General features: G+C 29.9%; 5 protein-coding genes across 7 annotated transcripts; 3 read left to right on the forward strand and 2 right to left on the reverse strand.

Annotated features, from left to right (window-relative positions):
* Nucleotides 1-1,416: 1,416 nt before the first annotated feature.
* On the forward strand, nt 1,417-6,536 carry LOC106784173 (transferrin). Its single transcript, XM_014743438.1, has 10 exons — nt 1,417-1,770; nt 2,413-2,642; nt 2,702-3,005; nt 3,899-4,239; nt 4,304-4,554; nt 4,634-4,869; nt 4,946-5,225; nt 5,554-5,615; nt 5,698-5,966; nt 6,272-6,536. The coding sequence occupies exons 1-10, from the start codon at nt 1,662-1,664 to the stop codon at nt 6,362-6,364; spliced, it is 2,175 nt and encodes a 724-aa protein (XP_014598924.1). The 5' UTR covers nt 1,417-1,661; the 3' UTR covers nt 6,365-6,536.
* On the reverse strand, nt 6,466-15,166 carry LOC106784125 (probable glutamate receptor). Its single transcript, XM_014743284.1, has 11 exons — nt 14,989-15,166; nt 14,653-14,753; nt 14,482-14,565; nt 13,807-14,112; nt 13,594-13,700; nt 11,918-12,088; nt 9,949-10,184; nt 9,651-9,865; nt 8,346-8,602; nt 8,180-8,252; nt 6,466-7,399 (listed from the first exon to the last, which is right to left on the reverse strand). Exons 1-11 carry the CDS (start codon nt 15,164-15,166, stop codon nt 7,235-7,237), a joined length of 1,893 nt encoding a protein of 630 aa, XP_014598770.1. The 3' UTR covers nt 6,466-7,234.
* A 2,099-nt stretch (nt 15,167-17,265) lies between these two features.
* Nucleotides 17,266-18,982, forward strand: LOC106784160 (28S ribosomal protein S17, mitochondrial). Its single transcript, XM_014743420.1, has 4 exons — nt 17,266-17,499; nt 17,611-17,727; nt 17,826-17,902; nt 18,499-18,982. The coding sequence occupies exons 1-4, from the start codon at nt 17,368-17,370 to the stop codon at nt 18,665-18,667; spliced, it is 495 nt and encodes a 164-aa protein (XP_014598906.1). The 5' UTR covers nt 17,266-17,367; the 3' UTR covers nt 18,668-18,982.
* Nucleotides 18,983-19,005: 23 nt separating this feature from the next.
* Nucleotides 19,006-22,922, reverse strand: LOC106784158 (RNA polymerase II subunit A C-terminal domain phosphatase). Of its 2 annotated transcripts, none has more exons than XM_014743416.1 (7): nt 22,523-22,922; nt 22,065-22,365; nt 21,754-21,998; nt 20,786-21,662; nt 20,533-20,700; nt 19,896-20,163; nt 19,006-19,432 (listed from the first exon to the last, which is right to left on the reverse strand). In XM_014743416.1, exons 1-7 carry the CDS (start codon nt 22,747-22,749, stop codon nt 19,053-19,055), a joined length of 2,466 nt encoding a protein of 821 aa, XP_014598902.1. In that variant the 5' UTR covers nt 22,750-22,922; the 3' UTR covers nt 19,006-19,052. The 2 variants fall into 2 exon arrangements, with proteins under 2 accessions (XP_014598902.1, XP_014598903.1); XM_014743417.1 differs by having other exon boundaries at nt 22,065-22,373; nt 22,523-22,910.
* Nucleotides 22,923-22,965: 43 nt separating this feature from the next.
* Nucleotides 22,966-26,425, forward strand: LOC106784159 (spermatogenesis-defective protein 39 homolog). 2 transcript variants are annotated; one of them, XM_014743419.1, is made up of 10 exons: nt 22,966-23,328; nt 23,443-23,524; nt 23,873-24,060; nt 24,159-24,295; nt 24,995-25,022; nt 25,087-25,231; nt 25,304-25,533; nt 25,640-25,816; nt 26,052-26,221; nt 26,321-26,331. In XM_014743419.1, the coding sequence occupies exons 1-9, from the start codon at nt 23,257-23,259 to the stop codon at nt 26,178-26,180; spliced, it is 1,188 nt and encodes a 395-aa protein (XP_014598905.1). In that variant the 5' UTR covers nt 22,966-23,256; the 3' UTR covers nt 26,181-26,221; nt 26,321-26,331. The 2 variants fall into 2 exon arrangements, with proteins under 2 accessions (XP_014598905.1, XP_014598904.1); XM_014743418.1 differs by having other exon boundaries at nt 22,967-23,328; nt 26,052-26,425.
* Nucleotides 26,426-26,721: the final 296 nt, after the last annotated feature.

The raw sequence follows: 26,721 nt of genomic DNA on the forward strand, positions 1-26,721 counted from the left end.
AAATCATTGAATTAAAATGATTAAAATTATGCACAATTGAAATATATGGATGGAATAATATTCAAATAACAACTTGTACAATTGAAACTTTCACAATTACATAATACATAAATGCAAATTGAAATAATTACAATAAACAATGTTACATTAACGACTCGTACAATTATTATAATAATAAGTACATAATTAACACATTTTTAACCGATTAATATATACAAAAAGCAAAATGGATAATTGATAAAATGTCTAGAAAATAACTAATATTAGCATTTATTTAAAAACTCCCTTACATAAAAAATATAATAATAACTACTTGTAGAACTTTATATCTGAATAATTACATAACTTTCTTAGAGATGAACTATCACAAGTATATTTATCATTGGTCAATGTAATAACAGCCAAGAATAATGAGTTTGCGCATGTATACTTTTATGATCCCAGTTAAATAATCTTATTTTTATATTTATTGTGTTTATTAGAGAGAACAAAAGTTTTCCATAAGGAAAGAAATGTTCGTAGAAGCGCGATAAAAAACAAATAGTAGATATAAAGTGAAATGAAATAACATAGATATGTATGTACCATCTAATACATTTTGTATCAAAATTCAAACTACGTATCGTGTTGAAGGCGGAAAACTCGTTTTAGATCTTCGATGAACCACACCTTGAGCCTCGCCTTGAATTATAGTTCGCGCTTCATTACAAAGAAACATAAATGATCATGTATGCTTATGTACTTGTCTATCTAGATTAAATGAATAAATGTGATGTTAAGAAAAATATCCTAAAAATCATAAGCATAAATATTTGTTCCTTTCATAAGAGATTTTTTATCGGTAATTTACAGTCGGTGTAAAAGATTATCTTTCTCACTAATCATTTAATTAAAATCTCAATAATTATTCATTGAAAAATAAATAAATAATAGAAAAAGAAGAAAAGTATAGAGCTATTAGCTGTTCTGTTCTATTATAAGGATGCGTTTACGCACTATGTCGCAAATATACTTATTAATATTCGGAGCTGTTGTAAAATGAAATGAAATTTGATAGCAGTCGATATATTTAAAAACTCAATAGTTTTATCATTGAAATTGGCATATGCCATACATTTACATACTATGTATATATTTAGCACGCACACACACACAAGGAAAAAGGTAGAAGAAGAGGGAGGAAGAAGAGGGAGGAAGTAGGAGAGCTATAGCATAACCTCGGTTGATCCGGAGAAGAGGGCAACCATAAGAGTTGAATAGATAACGATAGCATGTTATGCAGCTGGATGAAAAGAGAGAATGAGAGTGGTTCAGCGGGAGAAGAGGGGAATGTAACCAAAGGAAGAAAGAAAAAAAGTCGTCGTCAGTCATAGCGTCACGGGACCCCCTCTCGAACGACAATCTCGGAAATTCAAGGAGGAAAAGTGTGCTCCTATATAAGATCGCTCGTACAATCCAGTAACGGTGGTTTATCATCGGCGTTCCTATCGAATCGTCCGAGACTAACACACTAGTGGTGGACTATCCCAAATTATTGACTTTTATCGTTAACACGCAGAGACATTTCTAGATTTAACTTGATCTTAACTTTCCTTTGCATTTCATTTTTCATTTTTTTCTCTCTGAAAGATATATCATTTCTTCAATAGTGTAAGAAGGAAATGAAAACTGGCGTCAAAATGATGTGTCAAAAAAGCATCATGATCCTTGCGTGCCTAACGGCTGTGATAGTGACCACCAACGCTGCTTTGGGCCGACCTAATCTTGTCTGTAAGTTTCTCACTTGGTTTCTTTCATTTCTATCATCGAGAATGAAATTCCTCAACAATTTTTTTTATATATATTTCCTCGCTAAACTAATTCAAAAAAAAACAGAAACAATTAATCATCTTTTACTATTTCCTTTTTCTTTCCCCATCTCTTTTATCTCAAATTATTTTGATTAAATTAAATTTATTATTGTTATGTTATACGTTGTACCTATTTTTGTACTTCGTAACAATGTTGCAAAGTTTATTTCATAAACAAAACCGAGTTCGATCGAGCGACTCTCGAAAATATAAAAAAAAAATTGATCGAGTTACAAAGCATATTGAATTAATGAAAGTTAATTATCTCGATTGAGTCTTATCAGGTCGCATTAGCCAATGAAGTATGTATACATATAACCCAATCTCGTGGACGTTCGCAACGTCTATTAAATCAGATTAATAGAACAATCACAAAGGAACGATGAGTAATAGAGCGAGTATAACGAAATAATGCAAGCGTAAGACCTGAATGCAACCACTGGATGATCTTCCTCTCGAGAAGTTCATAATTTCGATTGATCAACAATTTGTCGTTGTTAAATAAATCAACTCTCGTTTGATTTATTTAATATTATTTTTCTTTTGTTGTTCTTTTTTTCAGTCACCATGTGTATACCGGAGATATATTGGAAGGAATGTGTACAGATGATGGAAGACTCAGCAAGCAAAGGTATTCCTATTTCTTGCATTTCCGGTCGTGATCGATACGAGTGCATAGAAAAGGTTGGTAGAAAAGAGGCCGATGTAGTCGCTGTAGATCCAGAAGATATGTATTTAGCTGTCAAGGATAACGAGCTTGCTTCGAAGGCTGGATACAACGTGGTCGAACAGGTGATTAATCGTAACAAAAGACTTTATTCTTTATTCTTTATCTTCCTTATACATTATAGATTAGAACAAAAGTAGAACCAGATGCAGCTTATCGTTACGAAGCAGTTGCCGTAATCCACAAGGATTTAAACATAAACAGTGTTCAAGGACTTCGTGGTCTTAAATCTTGTCATACTGGTGTGGGACGTAACGTTGGTTATAAAATACCAATCACGAAATTGACAGCTATGGGTGTCCTTGGTAATATAAACGATCCAGAATACTCTGCTCGCGAGAATGAAATTCGGGCATTGAGCTCGCTTTTCAGCGAAGGTTGTCTCGTTGGAACTTGGTCTCCAGATCCAGCTATCAATCAAAGGCTCAGTAAGTATCACGTTGACTTCCCCATTCCAGATTTCCATTATGTTCTCAGAAGGCTTAGAGAGAATAATACAATATACAGTATTTCATTTTCCTATATACGAGGCGTGTTTGATAAGAGTAAGTAACGTATTGAAATAAAAAATAAAAAACAAGTAAATATTTTTGGAAAAATTATTTATTTACTTGAAAGACCATACTTTACTTTTCTACACAATTTCCATTAATAATAAGGCACTTATCGTATCGTGGGACCAGCTTTTCGTGAACCAGTGCATCATTGTTTGTTTGAATTTCACTTTCCTAGGGGATGATTTCATTGATTGGAATGCACTTGAAGAAGCGCATCTGACGGGGTAGCGCCATACTATTATTAATATCCCTTAATATTTACTTTTATTATTTTTTTTTTTTTTTTCAAAACGGTACTTACTTTTCAAACACGCGCCTCGTATATATGATATATAATATTTTAATGACAATTCTTATTTATTTAATTGTAATTATTTACCAATTTGAGGCGCTTCTCTCAATCACTGGTAGCCAACGTGTTAATCAATGTTTCAAATTTTCTTAGAGATTGTGCCTTTTTTTTTAAATATACGAAATAGTTGTATAGGATAAATTTTGCAGAATGTATGATTATATGTGAATCATTATATGTATGCGTGTAAGAAAGAAGCTACGGAAAATAATGTGTAGTGTGCGTATTGAGCAAATAGCCAAAAGTCGAGCGATAAACTAAAAACAATAACTATAGCTCGTAAGGTCAGAAAAAAACAGAGTTAATCATCGTTAGGACAGTAAAAACAGTTAATCATCGTTATTCTACCAATTAATATTGTATTTTCTCCTTAAATCCTACATATAATATGTTAAACGCACTATGATTACAGAGGAAACTTACAGCAATATGTGTGCACTTTGCGAGAATCCAAACGTCTGCGATTATCCAGACATCTATTCGGGTTACGAAGGTGCTCTTCGTTGTCTTGCTCACAACGGTGGAGACATTGCCTGGACTAAGGTTATCTATGTTAAACAATTTTTCGGATTACCAGTCGGCGTTAGATCTGCGATACCAACAAACGAAGATCCTAGCAACTTCCGCTACTTCTGTCCTGATGGTACAAAGGTACCTATTAATGCTGATACCAAACCCTGTACTTGGGCCGCTCGCCCATGGCAAGGATACATGACTAATGGTGGAGTTAACAATATAGAAGCCGTTCAAAAAGTAAGCATCCAATATTTCTTCAAAGAACAAAATAACAAAAACTTAACGAACGTTTATATGTCAGGAATTAACTGAATTAGGAGAATTGGGTGAAAAAGAAAAAGCAAATTGGTGGAAAGATTTGATGCTGTTGGATGAAAAGACTCTTGCTGTTGCTTCATCACCGGTTGATCCTGAACAACATTTGAAGAATGCCAAATACATGGACGTCATTGAAAGAAACTCAGGTGCGCCTGAAAGAAATGCTCGCTGGTGTGTATGGAGTCAGGATGCTTTGAACAAGTGCCGTGCTTTAAGTAGAGCAGCGTACTCGAGGTAACTGTTCTCAAATCATTGAGAAATCTTTCGAAAGGGTAATTGACTAATGACGATTTAAATATTCTCTTATCATTAGAGATGCCAGACCCAGGTTGAGTTGCTTATTGGAGAAGGATCTACATGATTGTTTAAAAGCTGTCAGAGATGATGGTGCTGATTTAACAGTCGTTAATGGTGGATCGGTGATGCGTGCAATAACGGCATTTAATGCTCAACCAATTCTATCAGAAATTTATGGAGCTGGTTCGACGGAATACAGCGAAAGACCAGCAGTCGTTGTTGTTAAAAAAGGCAGCTCTATCAGTGGACTTGGTTAGATTGATTTTTATGAATTATTACAAATCAAATTATTAAAGAAATAAAACACAAATATTTGATTTTTTTTCAGCCGACTTGAGAGACAAACGATCTTGCCACAGTGGCTACAAAAACGATTTTGCTGGATGGTTGGCACCGGTTCATGCTCTTAAAAAAGCTAATTTGATTAATTCGGAAGACGATATAGCAAAATTCTTTGCGGGCTCGTGTGCACCTGGTGCTGAACCAGGATCGAAATTGTGTCAACAGTGTGTTGGTAACATTGCATCCAATGACGACAAAGTAACTGAGGCAACTAAGTGCAAGCCAACTGAAGCCGAAGCTTTCAAGGGTGGTCAAGGTGCTATCAAGTAAGTTTTCTATGATCTACAATAGAGATAATCAACCATTTGGCTTCCTTAGATTATACTAACAGAAGAAGATTATCTCTGGCAGAATAATTTTCTTGACAAAAGATATTAGACAACGTATATATTTGGAAAAATAAAACTAAATAAGTACATCAAATATTAAGGTTTAATAAAGTTTACACCATTTTATGTTGTAAACATAATATATTCATTACATTGCTTAAGTGATTTATCAATCTTGATCAATCATCTCGCGCGAGTCTATTAATAAGAAATAATTCGTAAATAAATTATTCCCTATATATATATATATACATCTATGTTATAGATGTCTAACTTCAGACAAAGGTGATGTAGCCTTCTTACCTCTCCCTGCTCTCATGAAAATAGGTAAATTTCTACAAAAACTTACTTCATATCGTATTTTAATTCTATCTCGTATAAAACTTTACCCGATCACATGTGTTTTTAGATAAGAAGAACGAGACTGAAGGCGGTGTGAAGACATCGGACTTTATGCTAGTCTGTCCTGATGATGGTTTAGCACCAGTCGAAGAATGGTCAAGATGCAATTTGGGATTGGAACCACCGCGCATCATTTTAAGCTCTGTTGGAAAAACAGCTAACACTTTGGAGGAATTAAAACACGGTGTATTGGCAGCAAGTACGATTTACTCTAAGGAACCAGATCTCCTAAAACTCTTTGGTAGCTGGGGTGGAAAAGCCGACGTATTGTTTAAGGTAATTCCTAACGAAATGTATATATATATATATATGTATATATATATATATATATGTTACATGCTTGCAACAGTGAACAAAAATAGTAAGTCAAAAATTATATAGGGTGATTCACTAACTCTTCTTACTATATCATTTAATTTTATAATTATTAAATATATCACACAATCCATTTTTTTCAATTTTCTAATTTATGTTAGCCTACAATTACAATTACCGACACATATTTTAGATATGAGTTAAATATATATGAAATAAAATAATAATCAGAGTGCTTAATTAATGAATTTTTTTGTTTCAATTAGGACGATGCAATAAATCTTATCTCAATTGATAATTCATGGACCCAATGGAACAAGTGGGCTACGACAGAAGCGGATTATAAAATTGAGCCTTAAGAAAGTTTAAGGAATCCTTCGCTTCTTCTCTTTCAGGTCAATGATTCTTGTAAATAAACGCAACCCTAAGAGGTTGTTAATTGTCGATGACAACATTATATATGTGTAAAAGATTTAATCTTTAAAATCAAAGTTCTTCAATAATAATGTGAAATCGCACGTGGTCTAAAAATGAGTCTTTATTTGTTATTCCCTTTTCATCGCAGCGTTCGCGAAGGCATATCTTTGAAAGGAACAGCGGACCATCCCATTGTTGCGAGAACACAAAGAGAAATCACGAACGAATAAATATTACGATCTAAGCTAATATAATATTACACACTTTTTTACACATATTCGGAGCCATATGGAGCTTGAGATTCCAGTTAGAATATCTGACTTCCGTCTTTGTACATAAAAGGAGAAAATTACTCGCCTGGCCAGCGAACAATTAAATGTTGCATTCTGTCAGTTGCAAACAATGAAACGAGTGAAACAAGGTCGTCACATTCATATCCTTTGTATCTATTATGGGCAATATCGGTTATTGCACAGAATTTTGTTTACGGGTTTTTTTTTATAGCACAGATATTTTTCTTTCGGACACGTCGAATTTGAATACAAAAATCAAGGAAAAGTGCTATACAACATATATGCATTACACAATCAAACGAAGCTATTTAACAGCATCCTCATTGGTATAATCTGATTTGAAACTGTAAGAGTCTAAAAACATTGCTTGTGTTCTCATTAAAATGATTACATCGAATAATATGAATCAAGAAAATCCCTTCATTTAAATTAAAAAAATAGAAATTGCATTCTTCTTCAAAGACTATTTACAAATATGACGAAATGATTTTGTTCATTGGTTGCAATGATGGACGCAAATTACGATCTTTTTCGTATGATTCGCAGTGTGTTAATATTAACGACTTTTTGATGTACTATATATTCTAATGAAAGCAAAAATGAACTAACAACGGAGCCACCAAACATGAAAATTAATAATGGCACCATGTCGTAAAGCTCAACCGACGTCCATTTACTTTTAGGCTGAAAAACGTATGAAATTTATTGTACCAATTCGTTTTTTAATACAAAGTTCGGCAAAAAAATGTATACACACTTTACTGATAAGAATTTTTCTTTTAACAAAATGGCGAAATACTCAATTATTACCAAACAATGCTTATCCGAACAAGAGTTTACAAGGACACTGTCTTAAACAGTTAAATGTCACATTCAATTTCCCAAATACTTTTTTAATTTAACACCTACAGACCTTTAGCTCTGAAGAATATCGTGTATCATAGAAAACCGATTACAATAGCAATCTTTAGAAAAGAAATTAAAAATGCATATGCATTGGACATTTATGGGAACATTGCGAAAGCAATAGTTGACCGTATATATTAACTCGACAACAAGGGAAAGCGTTATTTGTAGATTTTAAAGCTACTTTTAACTCATAAGGACATCTTAATCATTTGCAGCCTCAGATTTTGTTCAAACCTTCCACACTTGTAGTAGTCCACGAGAACTATACATTGCACCCGTTAAAAATTGCTAATGGCCAGCAATGTGGGAAAAAAACGGGGGAAGAAATTTTACAAACATTCTTTACATTCGATTATATCTTTTGCTTCAATAGTGTAATAGGTAGCGGGAGGGTCTGTTCAGAGATAACTTTTATTAATTCTCGTGAAGTCTGAATGAATTTAATATTAAGATATTAATACTAATTTTTCTTTCCCTTAAGTGTGTGTACATTTTATGGATGAACTTTGAATGTTTTAATTATACATTGTATAATAGAATGAAATAATGAGTTACCTTTGTGAATTGATTAGACCATTCTGTGTTCAGTAAACGTTGAAGTATTCCACTATCTCTCAACATCAGAATACTAAGTGGTAATAAACAAAAAATATCATTATAAATAATATCCTTATAAAAATATATCTTATCGCATAAAACCAATTGAAAAAGAACGACATACTTGGAATTAATAATACCGTCATATGGACTTCTATTAGGTACAGCCATCGCTATAGTCGTTTGCATTATAGTATCGAGAGATTCCACGCTGCAAGTGAGTTTTCGTTGCAATTCTGCTGCTATATTGTCCATCGCCATAAAGGCATACTTGTTTTCCTTGCAAACACGACGAAGACCATCAAAATAATTGATTGGTAGATCGGTCTCTTTCGTTAAAATATTGTCAAACAATACACTGAGCACTTTATCCGAAGTATTCTAAAACATTACCATTGTTTTTTTTAGCCTTTACAAAAATTAATAACTTTATTAAATTAGCGCGAAAATAATTGTGGTTTTTATTTTTAATTTTGCACTTATTTGATCATTTTTATTCGCTGAACCTTTTTAAATAAATTCTTAGTATTCATAATAAAACGTAGTCTCAATATTCATAATATAATAAAATTATTTATATCATTTTATAGCAATCGGTTTTACACACATTGATAAAGACAAAAATAATTCATTTTTATAATATAACATTGGAATGTGTATCTGATATCAATATGTAGTCCTCATCGAATTATAAATACAGACCATCTAAATAAAATATAAACTATTTGTCTTGATAACAACAAAATTCATACAATGAGTAGAGAAAGTATTAGGTACATGTTGAATTATGTAAAAAAAGTGTTTTTTATGAATTTTACGAAAATAACGAGATGTTCCAATACATATTGCCTGCAACTGATTTTTCTTTTTATTAATTGATTTGGCAGAAAAAAAAGAAAAAAAAAGAAAAAAAAAGAAAAAAAAAGAAAAAAAAAGAAAAAAAAAGCAGTAAAAATTTGTTAAATTTTTATTAAATTTGAAGCTTCTTAAAGGAAAATGAACTCTAAAAATTGAATAAACACAAAAAGTATGTTTTGTACTTTTAATCCAATTTAAATGAAAAATACCAAGAGCGCGCCTCTAATCGTCTACCTTATGTCAATGTTAATAAAGATAAGTAAAATAAAATATAGACAAATAAATAGAATTTATTAGCTAAAAGAGAAACTGAAACTAAAAGTTACGTACGGAAGTTAAACTCGTATACTTAGAGCTGTGCATTTTTGTATGCATTTTTTATTTTATTTAAGGGAATCTATCTATCTATGGATAATAATTGAAACGAATCCGCGTAAAACATCTGGAAAAATTGCTGAAAGCTTCAAAATGTTAATCATTTAACAGTTAATCAATCCATGTAAATTTTTCAATGAAATATTGAAAAACCGCATTTATTTTGGCATGAATCTGATAAAGAGAGATACTTTACTTGAAAAAAAGTATAATCGGCGGATTGTTGAACCACTGCAAATCGATAAGTACCATCCTTGAGAAGACCTTCCATAGTTGTGAAAGGCATAACAAAAGTTTTGATAGCCAGGAAACTTATGAGTGCTGCAGAATAAGCGGCCAATACAACAACAGCTGTTAAGTGGATAACAAACTGCACCATACGAACCGGATCTAACAACGATTGTTGCATACCTACATTTTGTACAAGAGTAATTATAATAGATAAATAATTATTAATATTCATGAATAAATTTATAGACATATATCCATCATACCTTGATTACAAAATGCTCCAAAAACGTAAAATATTATCTCTGAAAATGTTGACGGTGAATGTTCGAAATCCTCATAATAAGATACTATTTTAATTACAATTTTTATTATCATGATCAGTCCACTACTCAGAAGAATCAACAAACCGATAAAGTACCAAATATAGGCACCAAAGGGTGATGTATAAGCTCGCCATTTTATAGATGTTGAATCCGGTCTTTTTATGAATGTACGGCACCTTAAAGGACGAAAAATGAGTCAAACAATAAATTAATTTCATTTTCAGAGCATTTAATTGATTATTAATGAATTATTATTCTCTGATCAAGCAATAGAAAAATAAGAATATTTTCGAGAGTTTCTTTTTTTTTCTTTTTTTTTGTACTTTATTATTGAATTTTGAAATAATAAAAAACTAATTTACAGAAAAAAAAAAAAAGGAAATTTTTTTGATTAAACAACAATTCCTCCAATATAACGCCTCTGGAAAATTCTCTATGACTTGCACAGGTAATGTCTCCAGTTTGATTAGTTTAAAATAAAATAAAAACTGTTTTTACATCATATGATAGTGTTGCTGTGAATGAAACTTATCTAAAAAGAATTATGTTAAAAATAAAAATAGAAGGTCATTCTACGTGACAAACTAAATCGAAAATATAAAATGAAATTCTTTCATTCGCGAAATTTATTTTCGAAGAAAATGATTTTGAAAATCTGCTTGATACACGTGTACTCAATCTAGTCTCAACTTAATGAATTTCATTGTAAACTATTTTTACATTCGCGTTATTAAACGTTATTTATTTGTATATAATTTAAGACAACTCGAATTATAATAATACATAGAATAAACATAAATACTGGAATTTCATTATATTCCAAAATTGTTAAAAAGAATTTCACATACGTATTGAATGTCTGCGTACATTTTTAAAGAAGTTGTTTTACAATTTGAATTTTTCAAACGCTAGAATAATAATTGTTTTTCGTAACTATTCAATATTCGATATTTCGTCATTATACACAATAGATTTGACATGACCGAAAAAATAAAATTTAAGTGGCCAAGTATTTTTCCATTACGGATGATCCAACACTGGTACTTGTCATTTACAAAATTTCTTATTGCTGGACTGCAGTTCAATAATGTTCCATCTTGTTAAAAAATTAAATTATTCCATATCGCATAAACATCGTTTAATAATTCCGACAATACGTCATGCAACAAATGTAAACATGTCTCTGACGTTACACTATCCAGAAAAAAAGGAGGACATTATTTTGTACAATAGCTTATAGTTATGAACGTTGAACATTCCATCTGTTGGAAATATTTTTTCAACGGTTTATACAATTCTTTTGAATAAAAACTGGAATGCAAAGGAAAAAAATGAAAGGAATTCCGAAAATTTGCATTGTAAATAAATATGAATTATTCCAAATTTTCAGTGGAAGCGGGTATGAATACTTCTATGACTCATTATTTGTAAGGATAAATTAAAATTAAACGAATACCTGAATGTCTCTGTTGGATATAAATATACGAAATATGTTTACATCAGAATTAGAACAAACCTTTATCGGTCGGTAGCTTCTCATACATGATTCACATTAGGTTGCAGTTGGTTTTGGTAAATATGCACTCAAAATTTTCAGTATTATAAAAATAACATTTTTGTCAGTAATTATTTATTTTGTGAAAGAGTATTACAAATATATGAGTTCCAAATAATATATATATAAATTTTTAATGCATGATATTTTTGGAAACAATTTCCAACATGAAGAAATGGTTTTCTGTTGCACATTTCACAGAAGTATGCTGTTATTTTACCCGATATGGAACAATATTTTATAGATATAACTTTTCTTCTTTTATGATGTAATAAGATGTGACTGTGCTTATCTCATCATTAAAATAAAAAAAATCAATTCATGATAACGATTTTGTTTCTAATTATGACATACTTCGTAGAATAAACGGGAGTAGTGAAGTCGATGGCGTCTAATCTATCAGATGTCATCATTAGTTCCATGCCTGCAATATCAGCTTCATTCTTTACCAATATCCCTACAGCACCTGTCCAAGTTCCATTTAATAGATTTAATCCCCAAGAATCCGCTTCCGTGTAAGTTAATCTACGAAATGAATGAACGAAAATAAATTATTGATTTCCAGAGAGATATGCAAGAACCTGAAAATATCAAACCAATCCAAGTCACAAATTTCTTCAGGGTTAGGTAGATTTCTCTAAGAATTTCAAGATTTGAAAATATGAGAAAATATTTGAATGCTATGTTTTGGTACACCTGTCACGGCGAATTCAACAACATTAAATGCAAAACCTGACAATAAGAAATTAAAGGAAAATTCAAGAAAGGATATTTGTTCCGTCCTTTGTCGGTCACCTAAATGGTGACGCAACCCTGACGCACGCACTACGCAAGCACGATGCGGAGGAGCTGTATCATTGTTGGCTGGTTCGCCAGACTTGACCTTTGTTGACTTTCAAATACTTTAATGTTGCATATCGTTGGATTCACTATGACAGCCGCTATCAGAAAATAGGTAATAAAATGTAGCATTTTATTTAAAAAAAAAAAAACAAACAAACTCTTAAACTTTAAATCTCAGCAGTGACTGCACCTAGCAAGCAAAAATTAACGCTATATTTTACTCCCTAATTTTTCATCCAACTTTTGTTCTACAAACTTTTCTGTTACTATCATACTTTCGAATCTATCTTGGTGGCAATAGTTAGTGAATCAGCCTATATAATATGACATACCTTATTATGAATTCGATTCTTTCAGCTGACCAATTATAGAAAAAACATTATCGAAACAAGTTAATCTCCCTAATCATAGCATTATCGACGCTCTTATTGTACGTAATAAGCAAAATTTAAAATAAAATAATATATTTATTAAAAATATATATATTTTTGTTGTTGTTGTTGTTATATATAGTAAAAGCTTAAATATATAATAGATGTAAATTTTGGTTGTCTACATGTATTAACCGAAGAATAATTTCTATAAAAAAGAAACTAGAATAAACGAAAAACGATATATCGCGACTGACACGCAAAAATCTGTAAACATTCTGTCAAAATAACACGACTCACGACAAAATCACACATGACATAATATTATAATCTGCCGATTATAATCAAAATGCAAAGAAAATGATACAAAATTAAAGAATAAAATGAAATAAAACAACGAAGAAATGATAAAAAATGATGAATGATAAATAGAATAATGCTATGTAAAATTGCAAAAGAGTGTTTCTTCCGTCGGCCGGATAAAATTCGAATTTTATGGCAAAATGAGAGATTGTATGCAGAAAGGCGACGAAGAAGTGGCGATGGTAGAAAAAGAGATATTTTCGAGGAAAGATCAACGGCGAACCAGGAGGAATATTTTCGAAAAGAAACTGCGAGACTTTTGAAAGATCTGAAAAGACGTTTGGAAAAACGACGAAAAGAACGAATCGAAAGAAATAATTCAAATAAAGAGGAAGAAGCAAAAGAAAATAAAGAAAAGGATAAAAATGATTAACCTTGTGCGTATGCCAATTGCCTATCCTTTTTGAAACAACAACAACAACAGAACAAATTACATACATATTTATTACTCACGTGCAATTCATACCTTCTTGCAGCAATTTCATCAACTCCCCAAAGAAACCACTAACCTCAACAATCTCGTTTTCTTCGTTACGATGTATTAAGGACACCGGTGGATCCTACAAAAATGATATTTTATTGAAAATGATATCATAATATAATTACCCACGTAAGAGAAATTCCTAATAATTCTTATTAAACTTAAATAATCTTAATTAAACTTACGTGGGCCATGACAACACGTATGTTATGTCCGTAAAGACTATTCCTTCTTTGATAGAGACTCAACGTAGGCCCTTTGAAACCATTCATTCTATCCCAAGAACCGAAATTCATAATTCTGATTTTCGACTGTGCATCAATTTGATAGACCTCCAAGATCACCTCACCAGTTCCATTTTCGTTATCTCGAGTTACCATCAATTGGCAATCAAATGGTACGTAAATATTATGAAAAAATACTTCGATTTGGGTCCCTTTCCTGAAGAAGAGCAGCCAAGTTGGATACTCCATTGCCAGCCATGTGGAAACCTGCTATATTTTAGTAAAATAAACAGTAGCTTTTTCCTCGTTATAGTTTCTAATTATTCACAAGTCGAGTTATTTCGAAGGATAATTATTATCTATTATATATGTACAATTCAGTTGCTAAATCAATTAATTCAAGCAAACAAAAATATGAATTGTTATTATCATTCAAAGAGATAATTACATTTATATTATTACTTTATGTTATTTATATTATACTTTATTTTATAATATTCAAGAAATTTATTCGAAATATTTTTAATTTAAGTATTAAACGAGTGCTTTGATAAACAAACTTTTAAAAAATTAACAAAATTATGTCAATTGCTTTGGCATCTGAACAACAACTCATTTATTTATCAAATCATTTACATATGCGAGCTCGTCCCTCGTATCATTGTAATCATTCAACAAGACGAACAGTGGCCTTTTTATGTGATAATAACTTTCACCCACCTGTTCAAGAAAAAAAAAAATAATAAAACCTGAATAATTACAGAGTTTATATGTTTATGACAGAAAATAAGAAAATCGCGTTCTCACTCGTGTCTTGAACATATGAAAATCCATAACGACCGTACGAATATGAAGAGTACCACTTAAATATCTTTGAAGGGAAAACAATTCCGTGGCCTCATCCAAACCTACGAAATAATACAAATAAAAACAATAGACATTTTATCTGACGCGCGTACTGCTTTAAAATGATCATTTTTATAATAAACTTGAAACAAATGTCCAATTTACAATGTCCAATTTGTCAACCTTGCAATAACTAATCATATCAATTTTAAATTCATTGTAATTTACACAATTGTAAGTAAATTCGAGAATTAACATTTTCAAGAAAATGATTAAAGTTTTATTATATATACTCACTAGTATTCTCCATAACATTGGGAGTACCGTGCAAGAGTATAATGCATGTGTTATTAAAAAAATCGTGCACATTGCGTATTAAATTTCGATAAACATAAGTAGGTCTAATCAACAGTTGACCTTGTGTTATCTGTATTCCAATTAAAATTAACATTAAAGAAAACAAAGTCGACAGCATGTTTGTTTGTCGAGGAAATTTTGCAAAATAATGTCACAAAAAACACCAATAATAAACAAGTTAACATTTTTACGAGTTTAAAAGAAAAACATTCGAGTCGTGCATTCCAACAAACGATGTTTCGTTATGCAAAGACAGGAAGGTACTGATTTACATAAAAAATTTACTCGCAAATAGGCATTATTTGACGCATATAGAGAAGCAGCCTATATTAGATTGTAAATAGGTGCAATCGCAAATACTTTCTCTATGTTAATAGATAGACGTAACAAACATATAATCAAACTACGAAATCGAATTTGATGTTATTTAGATATTGAGAACTATAATAATATGTGTGTCGCTGATGATACACTTTATATTCAGCGATAGTTGCCAAGCTAATGAATACATAACACACTACATTGCCTTACAAAAAAATACATTCCCTTTAACACTGATTTTGCATTCCGATTTGACGTGCACAATGTCATTACGATACTTCATCTGATCGAATACCTTCAATCCTATTTATTTACATTGCTTAAAATATCGTCTTATAGAAAATGTGAACTTTTATAGGAAATGAAAAATACACACAATGATTCAAAACGTTCGCCATTAATATCTGAGAACATTAACGGTCGATTGCAATCTTTCGAGATAATATAATATTTAATGTTTGATCTGCACGTAATATAAGCACGACCTAATCGCAGTTGTACTGAATCGATTCTATTCATATTTTATTATATCGTTTAATTACAAATTTTCGAACAAAAACTGCACAATGTTATTGCAAAATAATTTTTTTCTACTCTTACATTTATTTGAACAATATTTTAGAATACTTTTATTCAATATTGTATCAAATAAATGGGGCTCCGTGTAGATAAATATTTTCTTTAATATCTTCTCTGCTTATTGAACTAAAATCCAAGTAAATAATTAGTCAGTATTTTTTTAGATGCATTGTATTTAGAATAGAAGTAGAGTTGGATAAGGGTTGCATTTTGATCCACACGTGGAGGAACCCAAAGCGGAGGAGCCAGGTACACTTACAATCAGCCAGCTTACCTATAAGTGGTGTGTGTGTGTGTGATGCACTAAAAATTCTTTAGTCCCGGGCCTCTCATTTAATCTGAATATAAAGATGTAGTTTAGTTAGAAGGAAGGGGGGAAGACTCCTTGGTCATTGGAATATAAACCAACCGGTAGATTCCCCTTCCGCTGGATTTCGCACTTTGTCGGTCGCCGGTGTCGTGAGAAATTCCAAGAATCTACTAATGGTTGTTTTTATTATGAATTTCGAAAAGTGCCGAAATAATAACAACTCGATTTAAATTGTCTCTACCTCTCTATCGATTCTTTCGTGTAATTTCCATGGTCCCGTCGGGCTAAATATCAATGTCGTTGTCCTACTGGGGTAGGAATTTACTGGGAAAGAGTCTAGGGTTACTTATTTTTTAACGATAGAAAAAGGGGAGTAGGTGCGGGCGAGGGTACTTTTTGAAATACGTTTAGGAGTACGTAGGATAGCGGTTTCAGAGGATAGAAATATGAGGCAATCGCCAGTATTCCGAAGCTACATTCCTCAAGCGCAGCCTTCAGATACCGTGCCTCCTAGATCTTCTCCTTATTCGATAATCGACGACTATTTGATAAATGCTCAGTTACTCTGGCACTTTTATTTAAATTTTCAGATTTTGGTCCGATTCTAACGTTATTTTCCGCATCTTTAATGGAAGGATCAAGCAACACGTGACGAAATCAATTATTCTCGGTGTAGTTATTACTTTTAATTATACTTAATAAAAGACGATTTTAATTGTTAATTAAGCGTTAACAGAAAGGATAGTAATGGATAACGATGCAAACATTATAAATGCTTACGAAAAATTGTCTACCGAAGCTCTGGTTCTCACAATTCTTTTACTAAATTATCGTATTTACAATAACGTAGAAATAAAGACCGTTTCTCTGCAAAGATAGTCTTAATAAATAGTATCCTATATTATATGAATACATTTATCCTCTCTTTTATTATTTTTCTTCATTAATAATAATATTTTAAATATTTCGCGCCGATAGCTATCGCTTCCGTTTTAAAAGCTCCTATAGATTAGTCCATCGTTTTCATGGAAATTCTGTGTATACTACATAAGTCAAAGAGGTTATGTTTATTCACGTTTACTATTATTTATTGTAAAATTACTTGAATAATGGCAATGGCAGGGGCAGGACCAAGTAAACAAGCATTACGGTATTTTCTTGGAACGTGTATGCCATCTGTTAAACAAAATGCTGTCAAAATACGTGTGCAACGTCTTGATTTAGATAAACATCTTTTGATGGTAAGGTTCTATTTTAAATTTAAAAATATAAATACATTAAAAGTATATATATGATTTTTTTCTTTTTTTCATCGTCTCAAATAAAACTTATTTCTTACTTTTAAAATCTAGTATTTCAAAGAGTATAATTTCATCTATGCCCATGATCCAGATAGGAAGTGTAACATAGGAGATATTGTTTTGATACAAATGTTACCTGAGAAGTTAACACGTCTTATTACCCATAAAGTATACATTTAATAGTAATAATAATAATAACATTAATAATTCATTATATTGTATTCATAAATATTTTAATTCTTTAATCATAAAATTTCAATATACAGGTTGTAGATGTTATTTATCCATTAGGTGATATTACAGATCCTATAACTGGTAAAAAAGTTGTTGTTAGCAAGTATAGGTAAGTATTATATTAATACTAAACCTACCGAGATACTTCATGTGTACCTATCCCTATCGTGTGCGGTCAAATGACCGTTTCAGAAAAAAAATTAAAAAAAAAACACATTTATCTTAATATAAAATGAGATTTTAGCCAATTTGATAGTGAACAATATATTTTTTTTTATTTAATAGTGAATAGAATAAATTTTATGCGTTTTCACTGCAATTTTTACAAATTATTGGACGCGATCATTTAACAGCGCTCGATAGTCTTAATGTTTAACATATTCGAGATCGCTAACGTACTCCTATGTCATTTCAAATTCTTTAGCTGAATACCGATGATGTAGCCCTACATCATTTCTAATTCTTTAGTTTAATATCGATTACATAATCCTATGCTATTAAATATTACATTTCAATTATTAATTATTATTATTTCAAGCTATATCATATATTCACAATATCCAGCTAAACATCTCACCCGAACAATGTCAATCTTAAATATGTTAAATATGGATATTGTATGCATATGTACATACATATATAGACTATATAAATATATCTATGTACAATATATTTTTATTTAAATGGATTTATATTTTCAATCAGGGATAATATAAAGGAGACTAATCAATTATTTGGTGAATCCAAAAATGCTTTTGATTACGATAAAGCACCTGCTAGAGGAATCACAAAAGATAAAAGAGATTTTACGTATCAAGAGACATATGTTAAATACCAAGAAGATCCAAATGATCCTCAACCATATGCAGTATAATGTACTTATGTATTTAAACGTATAAATAGATTTTAATGGCAATTTGTGTAATGGAAAAATTACTTTATGTTCCATGCGTTTAGTTTTAAAAATACTTTTCGTTATTTAATATGACACCTTCTTCACAAAATTATGTATTATGCTAAGAAGCCAAGTATAGTTGTTTATTTCTCAAATGAATTCCTAGTGATATTAATTTAAAAAGTTTCAACAAAAATTCTTTTTTAATATAAATTTTATGATCATATTGTATAAATACATAACCCGTCCACTGTTTTCAATAATTCCAGTTAATACAATCGTTTAAATATAAAAGTGCTTTTACATTTACCAAATATATAATATAACAAATTCAATTAAACAGTGTTATTACTTTTGTATTACGTTATTCTGAAAGAAATTCTCTTTCAAGCGCGGCTCCCATAGCATTCCATTCTCTATCATCTTCGTTTTCAATTGATTCAAGATCTACAGAATCTTGAGAATTATCACCAAAATCTAAATCATCTGGTAAATCTTTCCCTCTTCTAAAACGTATTGTAAGATCATTTTCGTCGTCGTCGTCGTCGTCGTCGTCGTCGTCGTCGTCAACGTCATCGTCATCGTCATCACCATCGTCATTGTCGTCACCATCGTTGGCGTCATCGTCTTCTTCGTCTTCATTCTCATCATTGTCATCATCATCGTCGTCGTCGTCATCGTCTCCGTCATTATCGAAACTTCGATTGCATAATCTCCTTTTTTTAAACGATTTGCACTCAAAATCTGCAATTAAAATTTAATTCGAAATGTTAATATTTAATTCATTATTTCTTTTTTAATTATTTTAATTTAATTTAATTTAAATTCATAATTCCTTTATGAACGAACGATGTATACAATGCAACAATGCGAACGACATATATTTCTTTAAGGAAATGACTTCATTAGAGAAATCATCAGTGTAGCCGATTATCTCATATATGCGTCCAGTATTATATTATTGCATTTTGAAGTTAAATCAATAATAATAATAATAATAATAATAGTAAATCATAAGTATGCTTTATGATCATAAAATTTCCATATTATTTGGCAAATAGTAGCACCAGTATCTTTTAAATTAATAGATCAATGCAATTAATCAACATATTAATACGATGTGTAATACACAACAAAAGTAAGCTGAACATTTTACTATACTTTATATCTATAAAGGATTAATAAGAGCATATAAAAAAAATATTACCATATGATAATCCTTCTGAATTGGAATTTCTTGCGTGTGTTCTTTTATTACATTCATTAATATTATCATCTATATCAAAAACAGAAGTCTCTATATCCTGATCTTCCATATCTTCTTCTACTTCCTTATCCATTATTTCTATTTCTTCTTGTGTAAATGACATTAAGGGATTTATACTATCGGCAAATTTATCTTTTAATTCGTCCTTTTGTTCTTCTATATGTTCTGGACTGCTACAGTGAGCAGGCGGTATTCTAGATGCACGCGCCTAAAAAGCTTTTCTTATATTATATTTGGCATTATATCTAATATATAATCTGTACGATTTAAAATGAAATGTTTGTTTTATATATTTTGAAGTTCTTTTTTTTTTTTTTAATCCTTTACACCAGGTACATGTTTTCTTGTGTAAAAATTAGTTAGACTAGATAAAAAAAAATCTAGTATTTTTCTGTATTTAAAAAAAAAAATTATTATTAATTTAAATATTCACACATAGAACAAGTGTACGTACAGACAAAACTATATAATGTTACTATAATTTATTTATCTTTATTAACATGATCAAAAACGAGCAAAGTTTACTAGCAATGCTAGTAGTTGGTGTGTAAAAGGTTAATAATAAAATCATATACACCTTTGTAGTAAGAGGAAAAAGGCGTTCATCAACATATTCCCAACGTTCTGCACATGCCCAGAGCCAATCTGGATTTACGATTTTTATATCACCTCGTTTTTTGGCAGCATTTACTTTTGCAGTTCCCGGTCTAATAGCAACTAAATGTGTAGTATTTTCCATCAAATCCTAATACATTTTAGTCAATCATGATGTATATGCATAAAAATGTATAAGATAAAAGTAAAAGATATATAATTAAGTAAAAACTTACTTGTGTAACTTCCGCTCCAAATGCTCTTGCAACTTTATAAGCACGACTTTGATTAAGTTTTTGATGAGTAGGTATCAATCCGCTGAAAGTCAAACAAATATCTTTTAATACTTGTGCTCTTACACGAGGTATGATAACTCTTAATGATTTTTGTCTAATTTCCTTTTCTATATTGTTGTAAAACTCAGCATGTATTTTTCGAAGAATATCTTCTAAATACAATAAATAATCATCTTCATCCTCATCTATAAATTTATTTTCATTGCATTTCTCTTTCTTCTCTGTTTCTAGATTCTTATCTTCCTTTGAATTATCTCTATTTAATTTTTGAACTTGCTCAGTATCATTTTCTGATTTTTTTTCCATATCATTTGATTGTATCTCAATATTTTTTTCCTTAACTCCTTCATCATTTTTATCTTCTTTATCTCCTTGATCATTTTTATCATCTTTATCATCTTTATCATCTTCATCACCTTTATCATCGTTATTTCTTTTATCTTCTTTAGTTCCTTTTTCTCCTTTTTTACCTGTATCTTCTACATTTCTTTTATCATCATCAATACATTTTGCTTCTTCTGATACAGTAACACTTTCAAATTCTCCTATTATATTTTCTTTAGCATCATTATTTAATACATTTTTATCGGTCGAGTCCAATATACCGTTATTAGTATTTTTACTTTGTATGTCTTTTACAGCAGTCGATATGGGTGTAGTGGGATCATTTTTTTCTAAACCAGGTGGAGCATGTATATCACCGGTATGAGGAAAAAAGTGATAAGGTTTAACTTGTACTAAGTTGCCACATCCTTGCCATACATCCTCTCTGTCATCTATGATGCATACCATATCGTCTCCGCAAGGAAATAAAGCCCTATTAATTAAATAAAATATTTAATTATATGAAAGATCGATATAAAATAAACATCTGATACTAGTAAAGAGATATTAATATATAATCATACTTTAAATTAGCTGTTTTGGATGCTGGATCAAAACATTCATCTCTTGAAAGTATTCTGTGAGAAAACAAAGTACCATCTTTATCTAATAAAGATGCTACAGTATGTGCATAATTTCTTGCACCAAATGTACAGATATGTAATTCGTATAGATGACTCATTTCTAAGAGAAAATGTCGAGTGTTTGGTCTTAAGCGTGTATGATACCATGGAGAATTTGGTCCATAAAGTTGATAATGATACACATCCTAAAATATTAAAACAATATTTCATAATACCACAGGATAGGAATATTATTTAGAAAAAATACTAACCTTCATATTAGGCGGCACATTATCGTTGGTTGTGTGAACGATAGTTTGATCAAGATCCACAAGTAACGCCAATTTACGATCACGTAAAAGTCTTTGTACATCTTCTTTTCCTATTTTTTCAGCTAATTCTGGGCATACTTTAAGTTCAGGTACACTGTGTATCATTGGTACAACAGCTTGAGAAATTACGTTTCCTCCATCTTTTCCATTTCCTTCTATTCTTAAATCTACACCACATTCTGCACACAAATCCTTCATGACAGTAGGATGTTTGCATCCTTCAAGCATCAATATCGCTTCCCTAAAACACTAACAAATTATCCGGGTACTGAACAATTATAAGCATATTAAATTTATGCGTAAATTAGATTAAACAACAAAATATATAATAAAAATATGAAGATTTTAAATACTTAAATGAAATTATCATAATAATATAGAGGTTAAGGAATATATACCCAGGTTTTATGATGTCACCTTCTTTAGATAATAATTTTATAATACGGCCATATCGCATAGCTCGAAACTTCTTTTCAGAATTTTTACTTTCATCATTGTCCGACGTTATGTTTCGGTAAAAAAACAATACTCTACCGGCTGATACCGTTGTATTCATACGAACTCTCCATTTCAACAGTTTAGCTGTTTGCTCTTCCTTAGGAAATATTATTTCTGTAGTTGCCATAATTATTTAATTACTTAGATCATTATATTCCCGACATTATTCGTAATAATTTAACAAAATAATCAAACTTTCTTAAACAAAAATAATTTAAATACATAAAGGTACTCATTTAGTGGTTATATGTCTGCCATAATATTATTCTTTCCTGCTCATACGAAATTCTGTCCATGATTTGCTAATTTATAGACTGTCGCGCGCCCCCGCGTAGCAGTTTTTCTCGTAGTAGTTTTCTCTAAACTTGCCCAAACATTTCTTTTTATTTCTCTTATTCTGCTTCTGTTGTCTCACGTGACGAATGTACACGCGTGGCCAAAACAATCAATTTTTCAATTATAACATTGACAATTTTATATTCAATTATAATTACATTGCATTCAGACAGGATGTCAATAATTAATTACGAACGACATATGCTTCACAATATTTCTCATTGTTGATAATAATTGTAAAAAGTAATTTCTTTCTTGTAATATATTATAGAAACAAATGAATTAATTTCTTATCAAAATGAACATTCCAAAAGATGACGACGAAGATTTTTGGAATAGTAATGAAAAGCATTATTTCTGCTTCGATAAGGTTAAAAAGTATATTGCATGTTTTAATGAATCTTTTTTTATGTAATATTTTTATATTAATATTATTATTATTATTACTATTATTATATTATTATATATAATATTTATTCAATAGGAAGATCAAGAAGCTTTAATCAATAGACCAGAGAATTTAAAACCTCTACTTTCCGTTATTTCTGAAAAGACACTCCATTGCAGTATGTTAAAAGTTATACTATATTTAACAAATACTAAATTGTAATATAGTGATATGTAATATACAAAAGTCACTTTTGGGATACCATGAAAAAAGAATCAATATTTGTTTATTAATAGAATTATAATATTTTTTTTTTCATTTAAAAATATTAATTTCTAATTAATATTGTGTTAAAAAAAAAAAGTATGGACTCACAATACTACCACTATAGAAACTCCTAAAATAAATGAAAAGCTTGTCAGTGTAGTTAAGTGACTTTTAAGAGACTCTGCATATATAAATTATATCTTCATATATAAATATATGAATTTTTAATTTTATATTTATATTTATATTTGTATTTTAGTTTTAGCTTTAGATAAAATAGAGAACATTAATGAAGAATCTAACAACATTTGCATAGAACCAGATATTACTTTAAGAAAAATATTAATGGGGCAGTCCTATTCATTGGAACCGTATAAATCGTTAGCTAGCAAGACTGCATTATTAAATTCAGCTATAAGAAGTGGAAATGGAAATGCTATACTAATAGTAATTATATAATTATATATATATATATATCATTTTTTTGAATCTTTAAACAATATTTATATCAATTACGAACATTTGATATATGTATGTTTTTCTAGATAGTTTTGTTTTTAAAAAAAACTTTAAAGAAATCTTTAGTTTACCGTTTACTGGCGGAAAGACCAGAAGCAGTGAATGTATATGTACATTATCTTTCTGTTAAATTAGAAACAAATGAAATAACAGATATTTTATCGTAAGTACATCATTAAAGTATCAATTACAAATAACTTCGTATAACATGGTTATTAGATTCCTAGGAAATACTGTGTTATGTAAAACAAAGTAGTACAAAAAAGAAAGTTGTTTTTCAAAAATTAAAAAACATAATATTTGGTTGTCCGAAAAATTCGTATGGACTGATATTTTTAACATTTGGTAACACCACGTTGATGTCATATTATAACTACTGGACAAATGTCGGCATCAGACGAAAGATTCGTTTACGCGTAAACACGTTTAACGCCAAACCTTTTTTTGTTAAACTGGTCGTTTAAGCTATATGGTCATATAATCAGCCATAGAAAAACAGAATGTCTGCCATTGGTGATTAATGTGGTATGTTTTTTATTGTCAGAACATTTGACTTTTCTTTCTAAATATAAATTAAGTGCTTGCAGTTTTACCGTCTAAGTTTAGGACATCTTGTATATTCATTAAACCTACAAGAATATACTAATTCTTATGTTTATTTTTTATCACCTTGACTCTCTTACATTACGTTTTACAGATTTTTCTAATTTTCAAACCGTGAATGAAACCTTATTCTTGGATACCATGTTGTATAAAAATTGTCCTCAATTCTCCTTGTCAGCGTTGTGAAAATGCCATGTTATACGGGTGTTCTTTGTATTATCTTATTATATCTAATAATAATAGTGTTTATATTTTTCAGAATGCTAGGTCAATCAGTAAATTCTGCAGTAAGTATAATCTTTTTAAAATTTTAATAATTTGTTTACATAATATTATTATCTTTAATTACAGATGATAAATCTGCATATTATTTTAAAGAATATTCAAGATTGTGATAAGTTACTATATAAACTTCGTAACTGTTATAAGACACAATTCTTTAACTTAATTGATTGTAAAGAAACACAGTTTCTTAATTCTTATATTCAATTATTAGGTAAGTATAGAAAAAAATATATATGTATTATATTTATGATAATTAATAATATATTTATATATGTATATATAGAATGGTGCCTGGCAGTAAAAAACACAGAGAATGGTGAAAAAATAGAGACAAATTGTTCAGTTCTTGATTTTTTACGTTATATATGTAAAAATGATAAATATTCTTCGCAATCAGCTCTAATGTTTTCTCAACAACACAATGTATCACTTGAGCAATATCATAAAATTGTAATAAAGGTTAAAGCATCGCTTGGTGAATGGGAATCCATTGATCATATATTTTTAACTAAAGTAATTATATTTTAACAGAAACAATTTTATATTTTAATAAATGAATGTGACAAATGATAAATCATATGATGACATGTCACAAATTAATTTTGTTTGTTTAATACAGGGATGGCGTGGAAATATAAAGTTACAAACATCACTACCGGTAGAAGATATTGTTAAATTGCTGCATAAAGCGCATGCACCACTAAACGTTATTGAAAAATATCTAAAATATATAGACAATATCGACAAACGATTAGAGCTAGCAAAATCTTTCAACTATTATCGAATTGTTGTAGATGTATGTACTTTTAATAATAATAATAATATATTTATATATGTGTCAATAATTATGCCAGTGAACTAAATTAAAAAATTAAAAAAATGTATTTTATAATTTATTTTATATTATAAATAATTGTAATATAAAATAAATAATAGAATCAATTTTTTCAATTTATTGATTCGGTCCATTGTCATAATTACGAAAGTATATTTTACAAAAATTATATACTTATCAACAGATATTATTTTAGATTTTTGTGGAGCAAGGTGATAGAACGGCATTGTTGGAATACAAAAACAAACTTCAACCACAATCAGAAGAGTATTTTTACGCCACGAATGCTTTGCGTATTCCATCAGTCAAATGGAAAAATAATTAATTTTTTACTATTCTAAATGTTAGAATATAATATAAACAAATGTGGGTAAATCGTACACATATTAGATTTATATATTTATTTATTAACCAAATCTATAAAATGTATGTTAATATGTTAATGAAATTTTTATTTGTTTATAGAATATCAGAAAATATAACAATATAAGAAAATTATAATAAAAAAACTTTTATTATAATAGTTATTAAAAATTGTATTCAAAATCTGTAAATAAATGCATAGTCTAATCAAGAGGCTCTCGCGTAATAGCGTTACCGAGATTTATTAATAAGTAATAGTATTATCGTTAACTTTTGGTTTACGGAACGCATTTCGATTTTAATGAGGAAAATTACAAAATCCGTTCGCATTTTATTTTTTGACTTGTACTAATTCGTATGCATTTACGGAGGAAAATATATGAGCCATTCAATGCACTAATCGATTAACTCCATAAAACCAAAAGTAGAGAAATTCGATTAAAAAATCTACACTGTTTCTTAAAGTTTTCTTTATATATATAATTAGGTTTTTATTGCACAAC

The sequence above is a fragment of the Polistes canadensis genome, unplaced genomic scaffold (assembly GCF_001313835.1).
Source record: "Polistes canadensis isolate GaletaPanama2010 unplaced genomic scaffold, ASM131383v1 scaffold_31, whole genome shotgun sequence".
NCBI classification, from domain to species: domain Eukaryota; kingdom Metazoa; phylum Arthropoda; class Insecta; order Hymenoptera; family Vespidae; genus Polistes; species Polistes canadensis.

Bases quoted from the DNA above. Each gene is read 5' to 3' on its own strand.
- LOC106784173 (XM_014743438.1), top strand. From the start codon at position 1,662: ATGAAAACTGGCGTCAAAATGATGTGTCAAAAAAGCATCATGATCCTT. The intron at 2,643-2,701 runs GTGATTAATCGT...TATACATTATAG, and splicing joins GATACAACGTGGTCGAACAG to ATTAGAACAAAAGTAGAACC. The intron at 4,555-4,633 runs GTAACTGTTCTC...TCTTATCATTAG, and splicing joins AGTAGAGCAGCGTACTCGAG to AGATGCCAGACCCAGGTTGA.
- LOC106784125 (XM_014743284.1), bottom strand. From the start codon at position 15,166: ATGCTGTCGACTTTGTTTTCTTTAATGTTAATTTTAATTGGAATACAG. The intron at 12,089-13,593 runs GTGAGTAATAAA...TTCATTTCGTAG, and splicing joins CAAGAAGGTATGAATTGCAC to ATTAACTTACACGGAAGCGG. The intron at 8,603-9,650 runs GTAAAGTATCTC...GTAATGTTTTAG, and splicing joins CCGATTATACTTTTTTTCAA to AATACTTCGGATAAAGTGCT.
- LOC106784160 (XM_014743420.1), top strand. From the start codon at position 17,368: ATGGCAATGGCAGGGGCAGGACCAAGTAAACAAGCATTACGGTATTTT. The intron at 17,728-17,825 runs GTATACATTTAA...TTCAATATACAG, and splicing joins CACGTCTTATTACCCATAAA to GTTGTAGATGTTATTTATCC. The intron at 17,903-18,498 runs GTAAGTATTATA...ATTTTCAATCAG, and splicing joins GTTGTTGTTAGCAAGTATAG to GGATAATATAAAGGAGACTA.
- LOC106784158 (XM_014743416.1), bottom strand. From the start codon at position 22,749: ATGGCAACTACAGAAATAATATTTCCTAAGGAAGAGCAAACAGCTAAA. The intron at 21,663-21,753 runs GTATGATTATAT...TTTAATTAATAG, and splicing joins TCCAAAACAGCTAATTTAAA to GGCTTTATTTCCTTGCGGAG. The intron at 20,701-20,785 runs GTAAGTTTTTAC...AAAATGTATTAG, and splicing joins TTGGAGCGGAAGTTACACAA to GATTTGATGGAAAATACTAC.
- LOC106784159 (XM_014743419.1), top strand. From the start codon at position 23,257: ATGAACATTCCAAAAGATGACGACGAAGATTTTTGGAATAGTAATGAA. The intron at 23,329-23,442 runs GTTAAAAAGTAT...TTTATTCAATAG, and splicing joins ATTATTTCTGCTTCGATAAG to GAAGATCAAGAAGCTTTAAT. The intron at 25,817-26,051 runs GTATGTACTTTT...ATATTATTTTAG, and splicing joins ATTATCGAATTGTTGTAGAT to ATTTTTGTGGAGCAAGGTGA.